Genomic DNA, 23,613 nt, shown 5'->3' with positions numbered 1-23,613 from the left:
CTGTGAACGTCTCCTTGATGCCTCCCTGGTTCTCCTCCCCAGCAGCAGCACACCCCTGCCAGGGTGCTCACAAGCATCTGCTGCTGGTGTGAAAGGACCTGAACTGTCCTTTGGATTTGTTGCCCTTTGGCAGCAGCTCTTTTATATTAGAGTCACCACAGGGCCAGCCTGGGGCTTCTCTGTGAAGACTTTGCTGCGTTTTTGAAAGAGCTCTTGAGACCTGGGATTTACTGGCAACATTCTCTGCCCTTGCGTGAGATTTTGAGAGGATATCTCTCACTGACCTGGATCCCTCAGTGGACGACTCTCAGAGCCTTGTCTCCACAGTCTGTGTCCTGCTAGTCCTGTGGTTTCGGTGATCTGCAGGAAATTCCTAGGTATACGTCCCTCAGTCAACGCAAACTTAGTTTGTCTCAAATTTGACTTTTCTCGTTTTAGACGTTGACCTTCCTCCTCCCGTCTGCTCTGCTCCAGCTTGAAATCCGTTAGTCCCTGTGTCTCTGCTCCCTCATCCAGTCCAGGTCACAGGTTCTCATCAGATAACACCTGGATTCCTTATCTGTTGCTTTGGCGTATTTCAGATAGTTCAGGACTTGATGCCTGAACTGTTATAAATCCTTCTAATTGAGCTCCCTCCCTTCAGGATTTGTTCTCAGCCCCTTCTAGTCCACCTGACCTTTCTTCGTACAATTCTGAAACTTCCCTATGAGTTACAGAAGGGAAAAAAATTTTTAGCCCCTGTTTCAGATCTCTTAAATTTGGTCCTTTATGGCCTTGTTTCTTAACCAGCCCCTTTTCCTGCTTGGAGCCTCTGTGACTTGGATCTTGGCTCTTGCTATTTCCAACCGTAGGAAATGTGCTCATTTTCTGTCACCCCTCTTTGCACCTCTACCTATTTAAGTCCTATTTTCTCAAAGTCCATTTTAGATCTTCCCCATTTCAATACTTCATCAGGCATGTATGTATTGTAGAAATCACAGGAATGTGTGCAAATGAGAATGAAATCCACCTACAATCCCATCATTCAGAGAAACAACCATTGTTCAAATGCATATCCCTCCTGTGCAGATTGCTACGTGGCTGTAATGCTACCATGCATGGTCTGATAGCTTGCCTTTTTTTCTTTATTAATTGAAATATAGTTGATTTACAATGTTCTGTTAGTTTCAGGTATACAGCAAAGTGATTCATAAATCTATACTGTTTTTTTTAAATTAATTTTTATTATTTGGGTGCGTTGGGTCTTTGTTGCTGCATGTGGGCTTTCTCTAGTTGTGATGAGCGGGGGCTACTCTTTGTTGCGGTGCGTGGGCTTCCAATTGCGGTGGCTTCTTGTTGCGGAGCATGGGCTCTAGGTACACGGGCTTCAGTAGCTGTAGCGCACAGGCTCAGTAGTTGTGGTTTGTGGGCTCTAGAGTGCAGGCTCAGTAGTTGTGGCACATGGGCTTAGTTGCTCCGCGGCATGTGGGATCTTCCCGGACCAGGGCTCGAACCCGTGTCACCTGCATTGGCAGGCGGATTCTTAGCCACTGCGCCACCAGGGAAGTCCGTATGAATTTTTTACATTCCTTTCCATTATAGGTTATTAGAAAATGTGAAATAGAGTTCCCTGTGCTATACAGTAGGTCCTTGTTGTTTATTTTATATATGGTAGTGTGTATCTGTTAATCCCAAACTCCTAATTTATCCCTCCTCTCCTCCCTTCCCCTTTGGTAACCATAAGTTTGTTTTCTGTATCTGTGAGTCAGTTTCTGCTTTGTAAATAAGTTCATTAATATTATTTATATTATTTTTTTAGATTCCACATATAAGTGATATATGATATTTGTCTTTCTTTTTCTGACTTATTTCACTTAGTATGATAATCTCTCGGTCCATCCACGTTGCTGAAAATGGCATTATTTCATTCTTTTTTATGGCTGATTAATATTCCATTGTATATACGTAACACATCTTCTTTATCCATTCATCTGCCAACGGACATTTAGGTTGCTTCCACGTCTTGGCTATTGTAAAGCTGCAGTGAACATTGGGGTGCATGCATCTTTTTGAGTTAGAGTTTTTGTCTTTTCCAGATAAAGCCCAGGAGTGGGATTGCTGGATAATATGGTAACTCTGTTTTTAGTTTTTTTTTTTTTTTTTTTTTTTGCGGTACTCGGGCCTCTCACTGTTGTGGCCTCTCCCGTTGCGGAGCACAGGCTCCGGACGCGCAGGCTCAGCGACCATGGCTCACGGGCCTAGCCGCTCCAGGCATGTGGGATCTTCCCAGACCGGGGCACGAACCCGTGTCCCCTGCATCGGCAGGCAGACTCTCAACCACTGCGCCACCAGGGAAGCCCTGTTTTTAGTTTTTTAAGGAACCTCTATACTGTTCTCCATAGTGGCTGCACCAGTTTACATTCCCACCAACAGTGTAGGAAGGTTCCCTTTTCTCCATACCCTCTCCAGCATTTATTATTTTTAGACTTTTTGATGATCGCCATTCTGAATGGTGTGAGGTGATACCTCATTGTAGTTTTGATTTGCATTTCTCTAATAATTAGCAATGTTGAGCATCTTTTCATGTGCCTGTTGGCCATCTGTATGTGTTTTTTGGAGAAATGTCTATTTAGGTCTTCTGCCCATTTTTTGATTGGGTTTTTTTTTGATATTGAGCTGTTTGTATATTTTGGAAATGAAGCCCTTGTCAGTTGCATGGTTTGCAAATATTTGCAAATATTTTCTCTCATTTTGTAGGTTGTTTTTTCATTTTGTTTATGGGTTCCTTTGCTGTGCAAAAGCTTATACCTTTGACTAAGTTCCATTTGTTTATTTTTGCATTTATTTCTTGCCTTGAGAGACTGATCGAAGAAAGTATTGCTGGGATTTATGTCAGAATTTTTGCCTTTGGTCTCTATCAAATTACCCATGACATTTTTTTTTGAATTTTATTTTATTTATTTATTTTACAGCAGGTTCTTATTATCTATTTTATTTTTTATTTTTTATTATTTTGCGGTACACGGGCCTCCTCTCACTGTTGTGGCCTCTCCCGTTGCAGAGCACAGGCTCCAGACACACAGGCTCAGTGGCCATGGCTCACGGGCCTAGCGGCTCCGCGGCATGTGGAATCTTCCCAGACCGGGGCACAAACCCGTGTCTCCTGCATCGGCAGGCGGACTCTCAACCACTGCGCCACCAGGGAAGCCCTAGTTATCTATTTTATACATATTAGTGTATACATGTCAATCAAAGTCATCACACCACCCCCACACACACCCCCCCCCGGCACTGCCCCCCTTGGTGTCCATACGTTTGTTCTCTACATCTGTGTCTCTATTCCTGCCCTGCAAACCGGTTCATCTGTACCATTTTTCAAGGTTCCACGTATATGCATTAATATACGATATTTGTTTTTCTCTTTCTGACTTACTTTGTATGACAGTCTCTAGATCCATCCACATCTCTACAAATGACCCAGTTTCGTTCCTTTTTATGGCTGAGTAATATCCCATTATATATACGTACCACATCTTTTATCCATTTGTCTGTCGATGGTATTGCTTCCATGACCTGGCTATTGTAAATACTGCTGCAGTGAACATTGGGGTGCATGTGTCTTTTTGAATTATGGTGTTCTCTGGGTATATGCCCAGTAGTGGGATTGCTGGGTCATATGGTAATTCTATTTTTAGTTTTTTAAGGAACCTCCATACTGTTCTCCATAGTGACTGTATCAATTTACTTTCCCACCAACAGTGCAGGAGGATTCCCTTTTCTCCACAGTCTCTCCAGCATTTGTTGTTTGTAGATTTTCTGATGATGCCCATTCTAATTGCTGTAAAGTGATACCTCATTGTAGTTTTGATTTGCATTTCTCTAATAATTAGTGACGTTGAGCAGCTTTTCATGTGCTTCTTGGCCATCTGTATGTCTTCTTTGGAGAAATGTGTATTTAGGTCTTCTGCCCATTTTTTGATTGGGTTGTTTATTTAATATTGAGCTGTATGAGCTGTTTATATATTTTGGAGATTAATCCTTTGTCCGTTGATTCATTTGCAAATATTTTCTCCCATTCTGAGGGTTGTATTTTAATCTTGTTTGTAGTTTCCTTTGCTTTGCAAAAGCTTTTAAGTTTCATTAGGTCCCATTTGTTTATTTTTGTTTTTATTTTCATCACTCTAGGAAGTGGATCAAAAAAGATCTTGCTGTGATTTATGTCAAAGAGTGTTCTTCCTATGTTTTCATGCAAGAGTTTTATAGTGTCCAGTTTTACATTTAGGTCTTTAAACCATTTTGAGTTTATTTTTGTGTATGGTGTTAGGGAGTGTTCTAATTTCATTCTTTTACATGTAGTTGTCCAGTTTTCCCAGCACCACTTATTGAAGAAACTGTCTTTTCTCTGTTGTATATCCTTGCCTCTTTTGTCATAGATTAGTTGACCATAGGTGCGTGGGTTTATCTCTGGGCTTTCTGTCCTGTTCTGTTGATCTATATTTCTGTTTTTGTGCCAGTACCATATTGTCTTGATTACTGTAGCTTTGTAGTATAGTTTGAAGTCAGGGAGTTTGATTCCTCCAACTCCGTATTTTTTTCCTCAAGACCACTTTGACTATTTGGGGTCTTTTGTGTCTCCATACAACTTTTAAGATTTTTTGTTCTACTTCTGTAAAAAAACAAAAATGCCACTGGTAATTTGATAGGGATTGCATTGAATCTGTAGGTTGCTTTGTGTAGTATAGTCATTTTCACCATATTGATTCTTCCAGTCCAAGAACATGGTATGTCTGTCCATAGGTTTGTGTCATCTTTGATTTCTTTCATCAGTGTCTTACAGTTTTCTGAGTACAGGTCTTTTAACTCCTTAGGTAGTTTTTTTTCCTAGGTATTTTATTCTTTTTGTTGAAATGGTGAATGGGATTGTTTCCTTAATTTCTCTTTCTGATCATTCGTTGTTAGTGTATAGGAATGCAAGAGATTTCTGTGCATTAATTTTGTACCCTGCAACTTTACCAAATTCATTGATTACCTCTAGTAGTCTTCTGGTAGCATCTTTAGGATTCCCTATGTATAGTATCATGTCATCTGCAAACAGTGACAGCTTTACTTCTTCTTTTCCAATTTGTATTCCTTTTATTTCTTTTTCTTCTCTGATTGCTGTGGCTAGGACTTCCAAAATTATGTTGAATAATAGTGGTGAGAGTGGACATCTTTGTCTTGTTTCTGATCTGAGCGGAAATGCTTTCAGTTTTTCACCGTTGAGAATGAGGTTTGCTGTGGGTTTGTCATATATGGTCTATGTTGAGGTAGGTTCCCTCTGTGCCCACTTTCTGGTGAGTTTTTATCATAAATGGGTGTTGAATTTTGTCAAAAGCTTTTTCTGCATGTATTGAGATGACCATATCCTTTTTTTTCATTTCGTTAATATGGTGTATCACATTGATTTATTTGCATATATTGAAGAATCCTTGTATCCCTGGGATAAATCCCACTTGATCATGAAGTATGATCCTTTTAATGTGTTGTTGAATTCTGTTTGCTAGTATTTTGTTGAGGATTTTTCATCTGTATTCATCAGTGATATTGGTCTGTAATTTCCTTTTTCTGTAGTGTATTTGTCTGATTTTGGTATCAGGGTGATGGTGGCCTCATAGAATGAGTTTGGGAGTGTTCCTCCCTCTGCAATTTTTTGAAGAGTTTGAGAAGGATGGGTGTTAGCTCTTTTCTGAATGTGTGATAGAATTCACCTGTGAAGCCATCTGGTCCTGGACTTTTGTTTGTTGGAAGATTTTTAATCACAGTTTCAATTTCATTACTTGTGATTGGTCTGTTCACGTTTTCTATTTCTTCCTGGTTCAGTCTTGGCAGGTTATACCTTTCTAAGAATCTGTCCATTTCTTCCAGGTTGTCCATTTAATTGGCATAGAGTTTCTTGTAGTCGTCTCTTAGGATGCTTTGTATTTCTGCGCTGTCTGTTGTAACTTCTCCTTTTTCATTTCTAATTTTATTGATTTGAGTCCTCTCCCTCTTTTTCTTGATGAGTTTGGCTAAAGGTTTATCAATTTTATCTACTCAGAGAACCAGTTTTTAGTTTTATTGATCTTTCCTGTTGTGTTCTCTGTTTCTGTTTCATTTATTTCTGCTTTGATCTTTATGATTTCTTTCCTTCTACTAACATTGGGTTTTTTTTGTTTTTCTTTCCCTAGTTACTTTAGGTGTAAGCTTAGATTGTTTATTTGAGATTTTTCTTGTTTCTTGAGGTAGGCTATAAACTTTTGCTATAAACTTCCTTCTTAGAACTGTCTTTGCTGCATCCCATAGGTTATGGATCATCATGTTTTCATTGTAATTTGTCTCTAGGTATTTTTTGATTTGCTCTTTGATTTCTTCGGTGATTTCTTGGTTATTTAGTAACGTATTGTTTAGCCTCCATATGTTTGTGTTTTTTATGTTTTTTTCCCTGTAACTGATTTCTAATCTCATAGTGTTGTGGTTGGAAAAGATGCTCGTTACGATTTCAGTTTTCTTAAATGTACCGAGGCTTGATTTGTGACCCTAGATGTGATCTATCCTGCAGAAAGTTCTGTGTGCACTTGAGAAGAAAGTGTAATCTGCTGTTTTTGGATGGAATGTCTTAGAAATATCAAATAAATTTATCTGGTCTATTGTGTAATTAATTTTATTTATTTTTGGCTGCATTGGGTCTTTGTTGCTGCGCGCGAGCTTTTTCTAGTTGTGGCGAGGGGGGCTACTCTTCGTTGTGGTGCGTGGGCTTCTCATTGAGGTGGCTTCTCTTGTTGCAGAGCATGGGCTCTAGATGCACGGGCTTCAGTAGTTGTGGCATGTGGCTCAGTAGTTGTGGCTCTCAGGCTCTAGAGCACAGGCTCAGTATTTGTGGCACACGAGCTTAGTTGCTCCGTGGCATGTGGGATCTTCCTGGACCAGGCCTCCAACCCGTGTTCCCTGCATTGGCAGGTGGATTCTTAACCACTGCACCACCAGGGAAGCCCTATTGTGTCATTTAAAGCTTGTGTTTACTTATTATTTTTCTGTCTGTATGACTTGTCCATTGGTGTAAGTGAGGTGTAAAGTCCCCCACTACTACTGTGTTACCGTTGATTTCCTCTTTTATAGCTGTTAGCAGTTGTCTTATTTATTGAGGTGCTTCTATGTTGGGTGCATATATATTTATAATTGTTATATTTTTTTTCTTGGATTGATCCCTTGATCATTATGTAGTGTGCTTCCTTGTCTCTTATAACATTCTTTATTTTAAAGTCTATTTTATCTCATATGAGTATTGCTACTCTTGCTTCCTTTTAATTTCCATTTGCATGGAATATCTTCTTCCATTCCCTCACTTTCAGTATGTATGTGTCGCTAAGGTCTGAAGTGGGTCTGTTGTAGACAGCATATAGATGGGTCTTGTTTTTGTATTCATTCATCAATCCTGTGTCTTTTGGTTGGAGCATTTAATCCATTCACGTTAAAGGTAATTATCGATATGTATTTTCCTCTGACCATTTTCTTAATTGTTTTGAGTTTGTTTTTGTAGGTCCTTTTCTTCTCTTGTGTTTCCCACTTAGAGAAGTTCCTTTAGCATTTGTTGTAGAGCTGGTTTGGTGGTGCTGAATTTTCTTAGCTTTTGCTTCTCTGTAAAGCTTTTGATTTCTCCATCGAATCTGAATGAGATCCTTGCTGGGTAGAGTAATCTTGGTTGTAGGTTCTTCCCTTTCATCACTTGAAGTATATCATGCCACTCCCTTCTGGCTTGTAGTTTCTGCTGAGAAATCAGCTGTTAACTTAACTTTATGGGAGTTCCCTTGTATGTTATTTGTCGTTTTTCCCTTGCTGCTTTTAATAACTTTTCTTTGTCTTTAATTTTTGCCAGTTTGATTACTATGTGTTTTGGAGTGTTTCTCCTTGGGTTTATCCTGTATGGGACTCGCTGAGCTTCCTGGACTTGGGTGGCTGCTTTCTTTCCCATGTTAGGGAAGTTTTCGACTATAATCTCTTCAGATATTTTCTCTGGTCCTTTCTCTCTCTCTTCTCCTTCTGGGACCCCTATAATGCAAATGTTGTTGCGTTTAATGTTGTCCCAGTGGTCTCTTAGGCTGTCTTCATTTCTTTTCATTCTTTTTTCTTTATTCTGTTCTGCAGCAGTGAATTCCACCATTGTGTCTTCCAGGTCACTTATCCATTCTTCTGCCTCAGTTATTCTGCTATTGATTCCTTCTAGTGTAGTTTTCAGTTATTGTATTGTTCATCTCTGTTTGTTTGTTCTTTAATTCTTCAAGGTCTTTATTAAACATTTCTTGCATCTTCTTGATCTTTGCCTCCATTCTTTTTCTGGGGTCCTGGATCATCTTCACTATCATTATTCTGAATTCTTTTTCTGGAAGGTTGCCTATCTCAACTTCATTTAGTGTTTTTTCTGGGGTTTTATCTTGTTCCTTCATTTGGTACATAGCCCTCTGCCTTTTCATCTTGTCTGTCTTTCTGTGAATGTGGTTTTTGTTCCACAGGCTGCAGGATTGTAGTTCTTCTTGCTTCTGCTGTCTCTGTGTTTGTTCTTTAATTCTTCTAGGTCTTTGTTAAACATTTCTTGCATCTTCTTGATCTTTGCCTCCATTCTTTTCCCAAGGTCCTGGATCATCTTCACTGTCATTATTCCGAATTCTTTTTCTGGAAGGTTGCCTATTTCCACTTCATTTAGTTGTTTTTCTGGGGGTTTATCTTGTTCCTTCATCTGGTACAAAGTCTTCTGCATTTTCATTTTGTCTGTCTTTCTGTGAATATGGTTTTCCTTCCACAGGCTGCAGAATTGTAGTTCTTCTTGATTCTGTTGTCTGCTCTCTGGTGGATGAGGCTAACTAAGAGGCTGTGCAGGCTTCCTGATGGGAGGGACTGGTGGTGAGTAGAGCTGGGTGTTGCTCTGGTTCCCAGAGCTCAGTAAAACTTCAATCTGCTTGTCTGCTGATGGTTGTTTGGCCTGAGGTGACCCAACACTGGAGCCTACTTGGCTCTTTGGTGGGACTACTGGGAGGGCTCATGTGAAGGAGTACTTCCCAGAACTTCTGCTTCCAGTGTCCTTGTCCCCATGGTGAGCCACAGCCACCCCCTGCCTCTGCAGGAGACCCTCCAATACTAGCAGGTGGGTCTGGTTCTGTCTGCTGTGGGGTCACTGCTCCTTCTCTTGGGTCCCAGTGCGCACACTACTTTGTGTGTGCCTTCCAAGAGTGGAGTCTCTGTTTACCCCAGTCCTCTCGAAGTCCTGCAGTCAAATCCCACTAGCTTTCAAAGTCTGATTCTCTAGGAATTCCTCCTCCCATTGCTGGACTCCCAGGTTGGGTAGCCTGATGTGAGACTCAGAACCTTCACTCCAGTGGGTGGTCTTTTGTGGTGTAAGTGTTTTCCAGTTAGTGAGTCAGCCACCCAGCAGTTATAGGATTTGATTTTATTGTGATTGCATCCCTCCTACCATCTCATTGTGGCTTCTCCTTCGTCCTTGGATGTGGGGTATCTTTTTTGGTGAGTTCCAGTGTCTTCTTGTCTTTGATTGTTCAGCAGTTAGTTGTGATTCCGGTGCTGTCTCAAGAGGGAGTGATCCCATGACGTTTTTACGGAACTAGAACAGAATAATCCTAAAATTCGTATGGAACCGTACAGGACCCAGAATTGCCAAAGCAATCCTGGAGAAAAAGAACAAAGTTGGAGGCATAACCCTCCCAGACTTCAGACAATACTACAAAGCTACTGTAACCAAAACAGTGTGGTATTGGCACAAAAACAGATATATAGATCAATGGAACAGAATAGAGAGCCCAGAAATAAACCCACGCACCTACAGTCAATTAATCTTCAACAAAAGAGGCAAGTATATACAATGGAGAAAAGACAGTCTCTTCAAGTAGTGTTGGGAAACCTGGACAGCTATACGTAAATCAGTGAAATTAGAACACTCCCTCACACCATACACACGAATAAACTCAAAATTGCTTAAAGACTTAAATATAGGGACTTCCCTGGTGGTGCAGTGGTTAGGAATCTGCCTGCCAATGCAGGGGACGTGGGTTTGAGCCCTGGTCTGGGAAGATCCCACATGCTGTGGAGCACCTAAGCCCGTGAGCCACATGTACTGAGCCTGCATGCCACAACTACTGAAGCCCGTGTGCCTAGATCCCATGCTCCCCAACAAAAGAAGCCATTACAATGAGAAGCCTGTGCACCGCAATGAAGAGTAGCCCCCACTTGCTGCAACTAGAGAAAGTTTGCACACAGCAACGAAGACCCAACGCAGCCAAAAAAAAAAAAAAAAAAAATTAAAAATCTGTTGGGGGAAAAAAGACTTAAATATAAGATATGACATCATAGAGCTCGTAGATGATAGCTTGCCTTTTTATGCTGTCAGGAACTTTTTCCCACATCGTTAAGGTTCATAAAGGTTCTTTTCAAACAGTATTTCAAACTTTTTTTTTTAATTATGAAAGGCATAGGTGAAAACAAAAGATAATCATTGTAAAAGCACAAAAAAGAAATCACTGTAATCCTGCCACTCAGAGATAACCACTGTTAATATTTATTTTTATACACACTGTGCATTCCTGCACTATGTGTACTATTGTAACTCACTTTTAACAGAAGAATATGCCCTAAATATAGTTCAGGTCTTTAAACATTTTGACCTGCTATCATTTTTAGTGGTTTTGTGTCATTTTGCTGAGGCTGTACCTTAACTTATTGAACCAATCAGGCGTTTAAGTTGTTTTAAGTTTTTTGCTGTTTTAAGCAAGGTGTAGCAAATACCCTCGATTTAACACACACACACACACACACACACACACACACACACACACACACACACACACACCTTTCTGCACATGCATATTCTTAGATAAGTTCTATGTTTAGAACTACCAACTCAAAAAGGATGTACATTATTTAAGCTTTTGTTACAAATAATATATTTTCTTCTGCAGTAAATTTGTAGTCACCGTAACTGCATGAGAGTATTTGACCTTGTGGTCTCCCCCCAGAAAGGAATACTGAGTATTCACTTGTTTCTTGATTTTAGGAGAGGAATTTTGGCCTAGTGGTTACAAGCACAAATCCTCAAGTTGGACTGCTTGGTTTATAACTTGACTCTACCACTAATGTGCTTAAGTTTTCTCATCTCAACAATAGGGCTTAGAGTGGGGTTGTTCTGAGGCATTATGCCTTTCTTGTATGAACTGTACCTTCGAGTAACCAAATAGTTGATTAAAAGTTTCGCTTTATAGAATAATTGGAAAAGGAGTAATAGAATATTAATATTTCCACACCCCATTGGATTAATTGAAATGAGGCAATAACCATCAGTGCTACTACCATCACAGACAACCAGTTATTGTGTATTTCCTGATGGAAGTATACGTACAATACTACTGATGGAGGAATCTTGTCAAAAAAATCATACCCCAAACTCTTCAAGACTCTAGTTCTAACTGCTAGTTTACAGGAGATTCAAGGAACGATGAGAAACAGCACTGGACAAATGACCTGGTAGCTGTAGAAAATAAATGGCAAGGAGACCCACCTCCCCCACTTAAAAAAAAAAGGGGGGGGGAAGCAATAGATATAGATATATGGAGGATAAAACCTACAAATTAGAAGACTTAAGACAGATTAATGATTTCTGGACCTTATTTGGATCCTGATTCAATCAAACTGCTATAAAGAGAAAAAATGAAATTATTGGGTAAATTCAAATATTGGATACTTAATATAAAGGAATTGTTAACTTTTCAGATGTGATATAATGGTATTGTGATGTTAAGTCCCTATGAAAAAGCACTAACTATAAAGGAAACAATTGAGAATTCGAGCTACATTAAAATTAAGAAATTCTATTTACTGTGCTATTAAGAGAGTGAAAAGGAAGGCCACAGACAATATTTATAAAAAAAAATCTGACACAGGACTCATATCCAGAATCTATAAATAATTCCTACAAAATGAATTTAAAAAAGGAAACTCAGTAGAAAAATGGGTACTTCAAATGGTCAGTAAATATATCCAATGTCATTAGTCATCAGGAAAATCAAAGCAAAACTCACAATAAGATACCACTACACACCCACCAGAATGGCTAAAATTAAAAAGACTGAAAATACTAAGGTTTGACATACTTACTAAGGGGGTAGTGCGCCACGGCTAGCCGGAAGGGAGTCCGGGAAAAAGTCTGGACCTGCTGAAGAGGCAAGAGACTTTTTCTTCCCTCTTTGTTTCCTGGTGGGCGAGGAGAGGGGATTAAGAGCGCTGCTTAAAGGAGCTCCAGAGACGGGCGCGAGCCGCGGCTAAAAGCGTGGACCCCAGAGACGGGCATGAGATGCTAAGGCTGCTGCTGCTGCCACCAAGAAGCCTGTGTGCGAGCACAGGTTACTATCCACACGCCCCTTCTGGGGAGCCTGTCCAGCCCGCCACTGCCAGGGTCCCAGGATCCAGGGACAACTTCCCCTGGAGAACGCACGGCGTGCCTCAGGCAAGACAGAAAAACACACAGCAGATGAAGGAGCAGGATAAAAGCCCACCAGACCTAACAAATGAAGAGGAAATAGGCAGTCTACCTGAAAAAGAATTCAGAATAATGATAGTAAAGGTGATCCAAAATCTTGGAAATAGAATGGACAGAATGCAAGAAACATTTAACAAGGACCTAGAAGAACTAAAAATGAAACAAACAATGATGAACAACACAATAAATGAAATTAAAAATACTCTAGGGCTTCCCTGGTGGTGCAGTGGTTGAGAGTCCACCTGCTGATGCAGGGGACACGGGTTCGTGTCCCGGTCCAGGAAGATCCCATATGCCGCGGAGTGGCTAGGCCCGTGAGCCATGGCCGCTGAGCCTGCGCGTCCGGAGCCTGTGCTCTGCAATGGGAGAGGCCACAGCAGTGAGAGGCCCAGGTACCGCAAAAAAAAAAAAAAAAAACTCTAGATGGGATCAATAGCAGAATAACTGAGGCAGAAGAACGGATAATTGACCTGGAAGATAAAATAGTGGAAATAACTACTGCAGAGCAAAATAAAGAAAAAAGAATGAAAAGAAGTGAGGACAGTCTCTGAGACCTCTGGGACAACATTAAATGCACCAACATTGAATTATAGGGGTTCCAGAAGAAAAAGAGAAAAAGAAAGGGACTGAGAAAATATTTGAAGAGATTATAGTTGAAAACTTCCCTAATATGGGAAAGGAAATAGTTAATCAAGTCCAGGAAGCACAGAGAGTCCCATACATTATAAATCCAAAGAGAAACACGCCAAGACACATTTATCAAACTGTCAAAAATTAAATACAAAGAAAACATATTAAAAGCAGCAAGGGAAAAACAACAAATAACATGCAAGAGAATCCCCATAAGTTTAACAGCTGATCTTTCAGCAGAAACTCTGCAAGCCAAAAGGGACTGGCAGGACATATTTAAAGTGTTGAAGGAGAAAAATCTACAACCAAGATTACTCTACGCAGCAAGGATCTCATTCAGATTTAATGGAGAAATTAAAACCTTTACAGTCAAGCAAAAGCTGAAAGAGTTCAGCACCAGCAAACCAACTTTACAACAAATGCTAAAGGATCTTCTCTAGGCAAGAAACACAAGAGAAGGAAAAGACCTACAATAACGAACCCAAAACAATTAAGAAAATGGGAATAGGAACACACATATCGATAATTACCTTAAATGTAAGTGGACTAAATGCTCCCACCAAAAGACACAGATTGGCTGAATGGATACAAAAACAAGACCCATATATTTGCTGTGTACAAGAGACCCACTTCAGACCTAGAGACACATACGGACTGAAAGTAAGGGGATGGAAAAAGATATTTCATGCAAATGGAAACCAAAAGAAAGCTGGAGTAGCAATTCTCATATCAGACAAAATAGACTTTAAAACAAAGACTATTAGAAGAGACAAAGAAGGACACTACATAATGATCAAGGGATCGATCCAAGAAGAAGATACAACAATTGTAAATATTTATGCACCCAACATAGGAGCACCTCAATACATAAGGCAAATACTGACAGTCATAAAAGGGGAAATCGACACTAACACATTCATAGTAGGGAACTTTAACACCCTACCTTCACCAATGGATAGATCATCCAAAATGAAAATAAATAAGGAAACACAAGCTTTAAATGATACATGAAACAAGATGGACTTAATTGATATTTATAGGACATTCCATCCAAGAACAACAGAATACACATTTTTCTCAAGTGCTCATGGAACATTCTCCAGGATAGACCATATCTTGGGTCACAAGTCAAGCCTTAGTAAATATAAGAAAATTGAAATATTTTCAAGTATCTTTTCCGACCACAATGCTATGAGACTAGATATCAATTACAGATAAAGATCTGTAAAAAATACAAACACATGGAGGCTAAACAATATACTACTTAATAACGAAGTGATCACTGAAGAAATCAAAGAGGAAATAAAAAAAATACCTAGAAACAAATGACAATGGACACACAACGACCTAAAATCTATGGGATGCAGCAAAAGCAGTTCTAAGATGGAAGTTTATAGCAATACAATCCTACCTTAAGAAACAGGAAACATCTCGAATAAACAACCTAACCTTGCACCTAAAGCAACTAGAGAAAGAAGGAAAAATAACCCCAAAGTTAGCAGAAGGAAAGAAATCATAAAGATCAGATCAGAAATAAATGAAAAAGAAATGAAGGAAACGATAGCAAAGATCAATAAAACTAAAAGCTGACTCTTTGAGAAGATAAACAAAATTGATAAATCATTAGCCACACTCATCAAGAAAAAAAGGGAGAAGACCCATCAATAGAATTAGAAATGAAAAAGGAGAAATAACAACTGATACTGCAGAAATACAAAAGATCATGAGAGAATACTACAAGCAACTCTATGCCAATAAAATGGACAACCTGGAAGAAATGGACAAATTCTTAGAAATGCACAACCTACCAAGACTGAATCAGGAAGAAATAGAAAATATGAACAGACCAATCACAGGCACTGAAATTGAAACTGTGATTAAAAATCTTCCAACAAACAAAAGGCCAGGACCAGATGGCTTCACAGGCGAATTCTATCAAACATTTAGAGAAGAGCTAACACCTATCCTTCTCACACTCTTCCAAATATAGCAGAGGGAGGAACACTCCCAAACTCATTCTACGAGGCCACCATCACCTTGATACCAAAACCAGACAAGGATGTCACAAAGAAAGAAAATTACAGGCCAATATCACTGATGAACATAGATGCAAAAATCCTCAGCAGAATACTAGCAAACAGAATCCAACAGCACATTAAAAGGATCATACACCATGATCAAGTGGGGTTTATTCCAGGAATGCAAGCATTCTTCAATATACGGAAAACAATCAATGTAATAAACCATATTAACAAATTGAAGGAGAAAAACCATATGATCATCTCAATAGATGCAGAGAAAGCTTTTGACAAAATTCAACACCCATTTATGATAAAAGCCCTGCATAAAGTAGGCATAGAGGGAACTTTCCTCAACATAATAAAGGCCACATATGACAAACCCACAGCCAACATCGTCTTCAATGGTGAAAAACTGAAAGCATTTCCACTAAGATCAGAAACAAGACAAGGTTGCCCACTCTCACCACTCTTATTCAACATAGTTTTGGAAGTTTTAGCCACAGCAATCACAGAAGAAAAGGAAATAAAAGGAATCCAAATAGGAAAAGAAGAAGTAAAGCTGTCACTGTTTGCAGATGACATGATACAATACATACAGAATCCTAAAGATGCTACCAGAAAACTATTAGAGCTAATCAATGAATTTGGTAAAGTAGCAGGATACAAAATTAATGCACAGAAATCTCTGGCATTCCTATACACTAATGATGAAAAATCTGAAAGTGAAATCAAGAAAACACTCCCATTTACCACTGCAACAAAAAGAATAAAATATCTAGGAATAAACCTACCTAAGGAGACAAAAGACCTGTATGCAGAAAATTATGACACTGATGAAAGAGATTAAAGATGATAGAAATAGATAGAGAGATATACCATGTTCTTAGATTGGAAAATCAACATTGTGAAAATGACTCTACTACCCAAAGCAATCTACAGATTCAATGCAATCGCTATCAAACTACCACTGGTAGTTTTCACAGAACGAGAACAAAAAATTTCACAATTTGTATGGAAATACAAAAGACCCCGAATAGCCAAAGCAATCATGAGAACGATAAACAGAGCTGGAGGAATCAGGCTCCCTGATTTTAGATTATACTACAAAGTTATAATAATCAAGACACTATGGTACTGGCACAAAAACAGAAAGATAGATCAATGGAACAGGATAGAAAGCCCAGAGATAAACCCACGCACATATGTTCACCTTATCTTTTATAAAGGAGGCAGGAATGTACAGTGGAGAGAGGACAGCCTGTTCAATAAGTGGCGCTGGGAAAACTGGACAGGTACACGGAAAAGTATGAGATTAGATCACTCCCTTACACCATACACAAAAATAAGCTCAAAATGGATTAAAGACCTAAATATAAGGCCAGAAACTATCAAACTCTTAGAGGAAAACATAGGCAGAACACTGTATGACATAAATCACAGCAAGATCCTTTTTGACCCAACTCCCAGATAAATGGAAATAAAAACAAAAATAAACAAATGGGACCTAATGAAACATAAAAGCTTTTGCACAGCAAAGGAAACCATAAACAAGACCAAAAGACAACCCTCAGAATGGGAGAAAATATTTGCGAATGAAGCAACTGACAAAGGATTAATCTCCCAAATTTATAAGCAGCTCATGCAGCTCAATAACAAAAAACAAACAACCCAATCCAAAAATGGGCAGAAGACCTAAATAGACATTTCTCCAAAGAAGATATACAGACTGCCAACAAACACATGAAAGAATGCTCAACATCATTAATCATTAGAGAAATGCAAATCAAATCTACAATGAGATATTATCTCACACCAGTCAGAATGGCCATCATCCAAGAATCTAGAAACAATAAATGCTGGAGAGGGTGTGAGAAAAGGGAACGCTCTTGCACTGTTGGTGGGAATGTAAATTGATACAGCCACTGTGGAGAACAGTATGGAGGTTCCTTAAAAAACTATAAATAGAATTACCATATGATCCAGCAATCCCACTACTGGGCATATACCGTGAGAAAACCATAATTCAAAAAGAGTCATGTACCAAAATGTTCATTGCAGCTCTATTTACAATAACCCGGAGATGGAAACAACCTAAGTGTCCATCATCGGATGAATGGATAAAGAAGATGTGGCACATATATGCAATGGAATATTACTCAGCCATAAAAAGAAACGAAATTGAGCTATTTTTAATGAAGTGGATAGACCTAGAGTCTGTCATACAGATTGAAGTAAGTCAGAAAGAGAAAAACAAATACTGTATGCTAACACATATATATGGAATTTAAGGAAAAAAATGTCATGAAGAACCTAGGGGTAAGACAGGAATAAAGACACAGACCTATTAGAGAATGGACTTGAGGATATGGGGAGGGGGAAGGGTAAGCTGTGACAAAGCAAGAGAGAGGCATGGACATATATACACTACCAAATGTAAGGTAGATAGCTAGTGGGAAGCAGCTGCGTAGCACAGGGAGATCAACTTGGTGCTTTGTGACCGCCTGGAGGGGTGGGATAGGGAGGGTGGGAGGGAGGGAGACGCAAGAGGGAAGAGATATGGGAACATATGTATATGTATAACTGATTCACTTTGTTATAAAGCAGAAACTAACACACCATTGTAAAGCAATAAAAAAAATCATTAATAAGAAAGTAAAAAAATAAAAGGAGGCTTCTCATCGGATCTTCACAAGGCATGTGTTGCCAATATGACTCTCAAAATATCAGTACCTTTGGAGATCACACATCTCTTGAAATTTAATATACTATTCAAAATGTGTATTGATTCTGATGTTCTCCCAGTGTTGTTTGAAACGTAACTAAAAAATTTCCCCAATGCATTCTTCTGTTAAAATGCTGAATGGATCTTCGGGACGTTAATAGACATTTTTTTCCCTCTGTAAACACTGACTGAAAACATCATGTTGAGGGTCATGTGCAGTCTGTGAAGTGTATATTAATCCATGTATGTCTTCCCAGGAAAACATTAGCTGGGGAGGGTTTGCAGGGTGTGCTTGCTTGATCCAGTCTTCTCTTCTGGCTTGCAGAATTCAATTACTTCCTCTCAAAGCCGGCAGCACAAAGCTCCGTTCAGTTACTAGTGATTGTGTTTGGCTCATAGTTCGCATGCAGTTTGATATCCGGCAGTCTCCTCATTGGGTCTGGTGACTGTACATGAAAGGGTTATTATCTATCTGTCATCTCTTGCCCCTTCAAGTAGAGTTGTGGAAGAGGGACAGGATGAAGGTGGGCAGGACAACCCCATTCAGACATGGAGAGAATGGGAGAGACACAGCAGTGTCTTGACTCACCTGTGTCCTGAATGGGAATTGCCTGACCTCTGTGTGCTTAAATGGGGTCTGTTGCCTGATAGGCTTCATTTTAGGTTGAGTGGGTGGGGAGCAGAGCCCCCTAAATCTCATCCGCCATCTTATCTGTCAGACCTCAGTCCAGAGCTCCTCCAGGATTTCAGAGGGCAGAGGGCTCCTACTTTGCCTGGAGCCTTTCTTCCATATAATCTCTTGGCTGCATTTTTTTTTTTTTCTGTTTTATTCCATCCATCTTAGCTCTTCAGTCTACTTTGTCATCCAGAAATTTGTTGAAATCTCATCCATTGATGATCTCTGTCCCCTAATATTTCGTCTAAGGCCATGGTTTTATTACGTACTGTACCCATTGACATTGATTTCAGTTGGATGTTCAGGTCAAAGGGCATGGGCTCTGTCTGCCCTCTTCAACAGGGAGTTTTGAGTTTTGAGAGACCAAGTTCATCTTACAACATTAGAAGCAGTTAGTTGCAACACTGTTTTTGTTGTTGTTTTATGTGTGTGGCGAAAATAAAATTGGTTCCTCTTGATTGGTGAACACTGAATTCTGGGCTTCTGCTTCTGACAAGCAAGAAAGGCAAAAGAGCTGATAACTGACCCTGGGAAGTGCCTGTGTTTGGTTGGAGTTGTTTGATGGAGGAGAGGAGACGAGACAGGGTAGGAGGCCAATGAAGGAGAGTGTGGTGTGCTACCAAAGCCTGAAAGAACAAGTGCCATGGAGATGTCAAGTAGAATAAGGAGTAAATGTGGTTTATCCTCTGCCTCTGTATTTTCTCTCAGTGACCCAAAAATCATTTTATGGAAGATGGTATCTCACAAGGTTATGGGACCTAAGTTTTTTGAACAGTAAATCTTTATACATACATTTGCCATTTTATGGATTTTGCTAAGCTCTTTTTAATGATATTTTTTAGTCTCTATGTAGCTTTTCGAAATGACTAGCACTGTGTGTTTATAACTTATTTCTTTAAACATTCTAGCAAAATCTCAGGCTTCTTGCCCTGTTTAACTCCAAGTGACTGAAAACCAGAAATGATAGAGGATTAAACAAGATGGAAGTGTATTTCTCTCACAAAAAAAAGAAGTCTAGAGGTCAGCATTCCAGCAGCTTCATAGTGTCAAGGATTCAGGTTTCTTCTTTTGCTGTTCCACCACCCTGAGTATGTGACTTTTGCCTCTAGTACAGTATGGCTGCTGCAGTTCTAGCCATCACATCCATGTTTCAGAAAGCAGGAAGAAGGGCAGGAGAAGAAGAGGCCTGCTCCTTTCCTGTAAGGATATTTCCTAGAAAATGCACTCACTGTTTCTGCTTATAGCTTATTGGCCACACTCTGTCACTTGTCCTCGTCTGGTTGCAAGGGAAGCTGGGAAATGGTCATGCACTTGGCTAAGCATTGGGGTTCTATTACAATGGGAAAAAAGGGAGAATGGATGTTGGGGCAACCAGTGACCTCTGAGCACTTCCAAAGGCCTGAAGATGCCTATCAAAAATTGGCAGCAGATCTCCTAAGCAATGAAAAAGAAAAGCTGGGGAAAATGAGGGCAGAGAGGAGAAGAGAACAGTGGTGGCTGAGGGTCTTCTCCAGTGGTGGCAGGCAGCTGATTCATGGGAAGTGAGGAAACAAGAAAAGGGGGACTGTTTTGCAGGTTTGGGGATAGGAAGGAAGGGACTGAGGGTCAAGCACAGGCAGCTGCCTGCTCCTCAGTGGGAGAGCCCTCAAGGCATAGGCATCTTTTGGACGGTGTTACTTGAATGTTTGGTAAACAAAGGAGTAATATGTAGAAAAGTCACTGCATACTAGTATCTCCCAAGATGGATGTCCAGCACCACTTTTCTAAAACTAGAGGAAGAACCAGGCCCTCGGTTTCCTGTCTATCATCATCTAATTTATATCTTTTGATCTCTCTGTAGGATGGAGCAATAATTGTTGTTCAAAATGATGATCTTGAATTCTTACAAAATTGTGTGAGAATAGCCAGAAATGGTGTGGCTTTAACAAGATGCCTTTGGATAAAAGTTATCATTGCACATGCACCCCCTTCCCACTATTGCATCAGAAATGTATGTTTCCTGTGTGTTGGAGCAGTAACTTGCTGGAGGTGGCAGGGCTGGCATTGAAACCTGAGAGAGCCTAAGGAGGATGTGCAATGTGGCAGTTATCTTTGGAGAAACAAATCAGTTATTAATAACTGGATTCTTCAAAATAAGAGGTCCTTGGTGGAAAAATAACTAAAGGATAAGATTGAGAAATAGTCTCATTATGTTACATGTGGAGACTGGCTGGCTGGAGTTTTTATTGCCTCTGGCCATTTTTTTTTTTGCCATGGGCTTAACTCCAAAGGTATAAATCTTCTCTGTTCCCTTCCATTGTGGTTTATAGTGTCTCATCCTGTGCTCAGTGTGAAGGTGTTTGTAGAAGCCCCTTCATTGCTGATCTTTGGCTACTTTGAATAGAATCTCCCACTATGTTCCTGTCTGTGCTATGTTTGGGTTGATGTCTTTCCCCTCCTGTAGTTTTGGGAGACCAAGGGCCACACGAGCTTTGTTTTCTTACAGGGATGGCAGCCAAACACCCAGTCTTCTCTTGAACAGTTGCCATTTCTATCTCATGTCTGTTCCACAGAATTCTCTGTACAGACACTTTTCACTTCGCACATAGTGGTCTATCGAAAAGGTGCCCCTGGGGAGTAGTTTTTTTGAGAACTTCTGACAAAGAAACCATTTCTTCTGTAGATATAGCCTCTCCTAGGGACTTTCCATCGGACAAGTGACATCTCATCATTCTGTAGGGTCCTGCTGAGTCCTGGGAGATTTGGTTAGACATCTTGTTTCCTAGATCTCAGGGAAGAGTTATTCTGATTATTCAGTTTGGTGTTCTAACATGACTCTTACATTTCTCATTGGTCTTAATATATCCAAAACACTAGAATGAACCATCATTTGAAATTGAAGAAACAAAGATTTTTAGTGTCCTGGGGATCCAAAAGGGGATAGAATGGTTTGAGATTGGATGGTTTGGGATTTTTCAGGGTCCTTCCTTTTCAGGGAAACTGGCTCAGGATTTCCAGACTTTGTTGTCCACTAATCTCTCTTGGCTTTGATGAGTTCACCACAGGTAATGTGGTTGTGGAAGCTGATCTTAGGGCTGGTTTTTCTGGTTGCTTCGAAGAATCTCATATTGCCTCGTGTGTTCATCTGTGTGTGACTCCAGGGCTCACTCACTCATCATTCTGAGGTGTTTAGCACCGCTTGGGCAGGGGGAGAGGAAAGGGCTTGGTACAGGGGTGGTGACATTGAGTTGCAGGAGCAGGAATCTGCTGGGAAGGATGGACAGGGAATGAGTCAAGGGTCCCAAAGTACAATGGGGAAGCCTTGAGTGCCCTGCCACAGAGTTTAGGGGAAGCCAGTAAAGGTGTCAGCACAGAGGGGTGAGAGGCTTAGATATATCCATTTTGTACTTTTTAAATTATGGAAGCAATACTTGTTTTGTGGAAAATGTGGAGGTGACAGGAAAGTATAAATGAATATAAACTACATTAATTTCACTACCCAGAATATAACTGCTGTTAACATTTTCATCATGTCCTGCTAATCTTTTTCCTGTGGTTTTAAAATGGCTGCTTGGCATTCCTCCCTATCTTTGTTGAATAGATCATGGCAGAATCTTCTATTGTTGGACATATAGCTTGTTTCTTCCTATAAATAATGCTGTGATGAACATTCTCATAAATTGTGTTTCTCTAGACATTCACTTAGGGTAGTGTCTCAGCATGGAATGACTAGATCAGAGGAGATGTGAACCATTTAAAGGCTCTTTGTACCTATTTCCAAATTGCCTTTCGGAAAGGTGGTCCTAATTTACATTTCCATGAGTGCACTGGTTTTTGCCCCCCCACCCCCACCCCCACCCCCCGCCCCCGGTCCACAGTGAATATTCTTTTTATTCTTTCAATCTGATGTGAGGAAAATCGTTTCTCGTGGCCATTTTTTTTACATCATTTACAAATATTTGTAAATATTTATTTGTATTTGGCAAATTGTCTTTCTCTTTTGCTTAATTTTCTATTGGTATGTTCACATTTTTCTTACTAATTATAAGGTTTGTTTTTTTTTAGTAAAGAAGTTGAAAGATCTAAACTGGTATTGTTCTTAAAGGATTTTTGGAAATGATTATCCATTTTTCACAGACATGCCACTGTGACAGCCTAGCAGGAATTTGGGCAGTGGGGTGCTCAGTAGGCCTGTGACATTATTACAAGGCCTGACCATGCAGTGACCAGCCGGCCACTTGTATACATGTCTAGAAGTGGGCTTGCTGCATTATCAGAAGCTTTGGGCTTTCTGCATTATCAGAAGCTCCTATTTTATAGGGATGAGCAAAAAGGCTTGAAATTCAAGCTATATTCTGAACCCAGGTGGGCTGAATCTGAGTTCCATGCTCTTTGCCTTAGCCTTTTGCCTCCTTGGCCTCCTCGTTTCCTCAGTCACGGTGTGGCCAGAGAGTCCCTAACACAGGAGGACCTATGAATGTCTCAGGGTTAGCCAACAGGGCTGTTGGGAGGGCAGTGGGGAAGCCTTTACCTCACTCTGCACCAGTCTGTGAGAAAGGAGCTGGTGACAGTGGCCACTGAGTTCCTTGGGGCCTGCAAACTGGAATCAGGGACATCTCAGCCAGCGCAGGCCCTGCAGGCTGCAAGCAGGCTGGAAGCTACACTGGTATGAGGCCTGTGTGGCATGGATGCCTTGTCCCCTGAGGCCCGGCTCAGCCCCAGCCTGCTCTGTGGAGCCCTCTTGACTCCTGCACCCCATTTCTTCATCCTCCTCCCTTCTCCATGCTTCTGTGGAAATTGACTGTTCAAATCCTGGTTGCTATCTCCTCAGCAGATGAAGTCCCTGGAGTTGGGCTCCTTGTCTTGAATTTCTGTAGTTCCCATGAGCTGCAGGCAGGTTGATCCATCATGGGGGTTCCTGGCAGGCTGGCAAAACTGGGGTAACAAAGCAAGCAGAGCCCAAAGGCACAGCTTTCCTTTATGACCTCTTGGTCATATAAACTCCCAGTTGCTGTCAGACTTGGCTGTTCCTAGACGTAAAGTGGTCGGGAGG

The 23,613-nt window shown here is 40.3% G+C and overlaps 1 protein-coding gene across 2 annotated transcripts in view; it reads left to right on the top strand.

Moving 5' to 3' along the window:
* CDS2 (CDP-diacylglycerol synthase 2) overlaps positions 1-23,613 on the top strand; it is a 63,547-nt gene that overhangs the window by 6,173 nt on the left and 33,761 nt on the right. Inside the window, exon 1 of one of the 2 annotated variants that reach the window (XM_082671706.1) lies at positions 19,097-19,166. The exons of the other annotated variant lie outside the window; for it this stretch is intronic. Coding sequence (XP_082527832.1) covers positions 19,143-19,166 — 24 coding nt within the window. The 5' untranslated portion in view covers positions 19,097-19,142. Of the gene's footprint in view, positions 1-19,096; positions 19,167-23,613 lie in introns of those variants that run through there. 2 annotated transcript variants of the gene reach the window in all.

Source organism: Grampus griseus (assembly GCF_964374135.1).
Source record: "Grampus griseus genome assembly, chromosome: 14".
Lineage (NCBI taxonomy): Eukaryota > Metazoa > Chordata > Mammalia > Artiodactyla > Delphinidae > Grampus > Grampus griseus.
This window is presented reverse-complemented; position numbering and strand designations above follow the sequence as displayed.